This window comes from Cebus imitator, unplaced genomic scaffold, assembly GCF_001604975.1.
Source record: "Cebus imitator isolate Cc_AM_T3 unplaced genomic scaffold, Cebus_imitator-1.0 Scaffold778, whole genome shotgun sequence".
Lineage (NCBI taxonomy): Eukaryota > Metazoa > Chordata > Mammalia > Primates > Cebidae > Cebus > Cebus imitator.
In genome coordinates this window covers 314176-318825 of record NW_016108093.1, presented here as the reverse complement: position 1 = coordinate 318825, position 4650 = coordinate 314176, and the positions used below count along the sequence as shown (strand labels likewise).

Genomic DNA, 4650 nt, shown 5'->3' with positions numbered 1-4650 from the left:
AACCAGTTGCATTCTTTTGAGTTTCTGATTAGCCTTTTCAAAGGGGGCAATCAGATATGCATTTATTTCAGTGAGCAGAGGGATTACTTTGAGTTCTGTCTGTCCTTTGTCCACAAGGAACTTCCTTGCTTTTTTTAATCTTAGTAGCTATCTTTTTTAGGAATAGTGATTTTGGGGTCCCAAGATTTATCTTCCTTGCACATTTCCAAGATCTGTTCCCTTCCCCTTCCCTTCCCTTCCCTTTTGAGAAAGGATCTCAATGTCACCATCTCCAGGCTGGATTACAGTGGTACCATCTTGGCTGATACAACCTTGACTTCCTGGGCTCAAGCTATCCTCCTGCATCGGCCACCCAAGAAGCTGGGCTTACAGGCGTGCACCACCACGCCCAGCTAATTTTTGTACTTTTTGTAAAGACGGTTGTTAGCCATGTTGCCCAGGCTGGTCTTGAACTCTTAGGCTCAAGCGATCCTCCTGTCTTGGCCTCCTAAAGTGCTGGGCTTACAGGCGTGAGCCACCATGCCCAGCCACATTTCTGAATTCATATTAAAGCAGATTAAAAAGAAGAGCACCTCAGGAAGAACATCATCTGTATTTTATCTCCAGGCTTGGAGACAATAATGTTTTCATTTAACAAATATATATTGAGCATGTAAACCAAATAGTATCTGAAACAGGTCTCAATCAATTTAGAAGTTCATTTTACCAAGGTTAAGGACATGCCCGGAAGAGAGAAAACAGAGAATCGCAGAAACAGTCTGTGCCTTTCTCCAAAGATGATTTTGAGGACTTCAATTTTCAAACGGGAAAAGCAGGCTGGAGGGGAAAGAGGGAGGGTGTGGTCATTCACGTGCTGTAAGAGAAAAGGAGCAGGTAGGTGAAGAGTCAATTACGTATTCTTCTGGCACTCAGTAGATCACTTATGTAAGATACGGGAGTACAGAGTAGCTACCCCTAGAGATATTTAACTGATTATCTGTAGCTATCAGCTTAGGAACAAAGGGAAAGGCAGCTTCTGGCATGACTCAGCTTTCAGCTTAACTTTTTCTTTTTGGCAGTGAATTGGGGTCCTGCATTTTTATTTTCCTTTCACAAACTGCTAGAATCTGCCAAGCTCTTTGTCGGGTAAACAAGACAGATAATATTTCTGATCTCAAAGCTTAATGTTAATGTGATGGAAGAGACACAAACACACAAATAAGCCAAACCAAGATAGCAGTAGATTGTGAACACTGCTGAGAAAGAATTAAACAGAGTGCTGTAGTAGTAACTGGCAGGGGAAGAGGCGCATTGGGATAAGGTCGTCAGGAAAGTTCTCTTTGTGACAGTGACGTGTAAACTAAAAATTAGAGGCTAAGAGGGAGCCAGAAAAGAGGCAGAGAGATAGGGTTGTAAGATATTTTCAGCCAGCGGAACAGCTCGTGCAAAGTCCCTGATACAAGTTCCCACACAGGAAAAACATTGCCCCTTCTTTATTTCTCTGCTACTTAAAACACAGTACAAATTTTCTCTCACTAGAGCAACAGTAAGCTGCTACCGACAGGTATCCCTTCCACTTCTGTTGTTTTATTTCATTCAGTAGCAGATAAGGATGTTTCATACTTATGAAGGCGGTGCTAAGGCTTGAGAATACCAGGGGGTGAGGGGCAACCTCCATCTCCTGGGTGTAAGCAATTCTCCTGCCTCAGCCTCCCGAGTAGCTGGGACTACAGGCACCCACCACCATGCCCGGCTAATTTTTTTGTATTTCTTTAGTAGAGACAGGGTTTCACCATGTTGGCCAGGCTGGTCTCAAACTCCTGACCTCGTGATCCGCCCGCCTTGGCCACCCAAAGTGCTGGGATTACAGGCGTGACCCACAAGCCTGGCCATTACTTGTTGATTATATGCTAAACAAGGGGTGGTTTCTTCTGCAGTTTTCTGGGAAAGGGGTGGCCAATCTCCAGAGCTAACGGTTTGTCCCCTTTTTGGACCATATAGAGTAACTTCTGGATGCTGCCATGGCATCTGTAAACTGTGTCTTTTAGCATGATAATGTATTAAAATTAGCATATAATGAGCAGTGAGGACAACCAGAAGTCACTTTCTTTGCTGTCTTGGTTTTGGTGGAATTTCACTGGCTTCTTGGCCTCATGCTGTTTTATCAGCAATGTCTTTATGACCTGTATTGTGTGCCAACCTCTACTTTATCTTGTGACTAAGAATGCCTTAACCTCCTTAACAAACCCAAAAATGCTTTAGGAAGGCATTCTTTTTTTTTTTTTTAGATGGAGTTTTGCTCTTGTCGCCCAGGCTGGAGTAAAATAACGCAATCTCTGCTCATTGCAACCTCCACCTCCCAGCTTCAGGCGATTCTCCTGCCTCAGCCTCCCGAGGAGCTGGGACTACAGGCATGTATCACCATGCCCAGATAATTTTGTATTTTTAGTAGAGATGGGGTTTTGCCACGTTGGCCAGGCTAGTCTTGAACTCCTGACCTCAGGTGATTTACCCAGCCTTGGCCTCCCAAAGTGCTGGGATTACAGGCTTGTACCACCATGCCTGGATAATTTTTTGTATTGTTTGTAGAAACGGTCTCACCATGTTGGCCAGGCTGGTCTCAAACTCCTGACCTCAGGTGATCTGCCCACCTCAGACTCTCAAAGTGCTGGGATTACAGGCGTGAGCCACTTCACCTGGCCTAGTTAAGGCATTCTTAATTAAGAATTGGCCAACATGGTGAAACCTCATCTTTACTAAAAATACAAAAATTAGCTGGGCTTGGTGGTGGGTGCCTGTAGTCCCAGCTACTCGGGAGGCTGAGGCAGGAGAATTGCTCGAACCGGGGAGTCGGAGGTTGCAGTGAGCTGAGATTGAGCCATTATACTCCAGCCTGGGTGACAGAGCGAGACTCCATGTCAAAAAAAAAAAAAAAAAGGAATCTCTTTTTCCAGTCCTTGAATCTGGCCTGGCCTTGACACTTGCTTTGCAGTGGAAGCAACATTGTGTGATTTCCAAGTATGAGGCTCAAGAGGCCTTGTGTTCTGCCTACCTTGTTCTAGGAAGTTCTACCACCACTGCCACATGAGCAAATCTAGAACAGCCCGCTGAATGATGAGAGACTGTGTGGAACAGAGATGCTCCGTCTCATGTGAGCCATCCTAGACCAGCCCACTTTCAGCTGACCTGGCCACTGACAGCCAATACATGAGCGAGCCCAGCCAAGTTCAGCCAAGCTTGGCCCAGATCAGCAGAATTGCCCAGCTGAGCCCAGTCCAAATCGCCAAACCACAAAATTGTGAGGTAAATAAATGTGTGTGTGTGTGTGTGTGTGTGTGTGTGTCTTGTGACCTACTAAATTTTGGGGGCAGTTCCTTTCTTAGCAAAAGCTAACTGATAAAATTTGTTTCCCATATTCTAGTTTCGACCCCACTATAATTGAGCCTCCCCATTGCCACCGCAGTGGTCTTTCTAAAGCACCACTCAATCACGATACTCCCCCAGCATTTTCCCATTGCCTCTATGTAAAACCGAAACTTCTCAGTTGTACCTTACGTTTCATAAATCAGCCACAGGCTATAACAATTTCCTGCAATTCCCTGGCCATGCCTTTATGAATGCTTGCTATGTGCCGAATTGTGTTTCTCCAGAACTCGTGTGCTTAAGCCCAACCCCTAGTACCTCAGAATGTGACACTATTTGAAGATAGAGTCTTAAAGAGGTGATTAAGTTAAAAAGAGGCTTTTTTCCTTCTTTCCAGCGTTCAGGATGTCGAAGCGAGGGTGTGGTGGGTTCTCTGGTGCGAAATTCCGGATTTCCTTGGGTCTTCCGGTAGGAGCTGTGATCAACTGTGCTGACAACACAGGAGCCAAAAACCTGTATATCATCTCTGTGAAGGGGATCAAGGGACGGCTGAACAGACTTCCCGCTGCTGGTGTTGGTGACATGGTGATGGCCACAGTCAAGAAAGGCAAACCAGAGCTCAGAAAAAAGGTACATCCAGCAGTGGTCATTCGACAACGAAAGTCATACTGGAGAAAAGATGGCATGTTTCTTTATTTTGAAGATAATACAGGGGTCATAGTGAACAATAAAGGCGAGATGAAAGGTTCTGCTATTACAGGACCAGTAGCAAAGGAGTGTGCAGACCTGTGGCCCCGGATTGCATCCAATGCTGGCAGCATTGCATGATTCTCCAGTATTGTAAAAAATAAAAAACTTTAAAACCATTAAAAAAAAAAAGAGGCAATTATAGGACACACACACACACACACACACACAAAGAGGGGTGGCCATGTGAAGACAGAGTAAGAAAGTGATAATCTGCAAGCCAAGGAACAAGGCCTCAGAAGGAGCCAAACCTATCAAAACCTTGATCTTGGACTTCCAGCCTGTAGAACTGGGAGAAAATACATTTCTGTTTTTTAAGCCACCTAGTCTTCGGTATTTTGGTTATGGCAGCCTGACCTGACTAATGCCATATTTTCTTTCTACTGGGAAGTCCCTTCAAACCTTAGTACACCCACACTTGCTACTTCCTCACCTGGTTAATTATGACTTGTCCTTCACACTGAACTCACCACCTCGGGAAAGCCTTCTATAATTCTCTTTAGGCTGGTTAAGGATCCTGGTCTGTGATTCCTTCCCTATGTTAGAGCACTTATGTAGGTG

At 44.9% G+C, this 4650-nt stretch overlaps 1 protein-coding gene across 1 annotated transcript; it reads left to right on the top strand.

Annotated features, from left to right (window-relative positions):
• Nucleotides 1-3724: 3724 nt before the first annotated feature.
• On the top strand, nucleotides 3725-4224 carry LOC108297173 (60S ribosomal protein L23-like). The gene has a single exon (XM_017519824.2). The coding sequence runs from the start codon at nucleotides 3748-3750 to the stop codon at nucleotides 4168-4170; it is 423 nt and encodes a 140-aa protein (XP_017375313.1). The 5' UTR covers nucleotides 3725-3747; the 3' UTR covers nucleotides 4171-4224.
• Nucleotides 4225-4650: the final 426 nt, after the last annotated feature.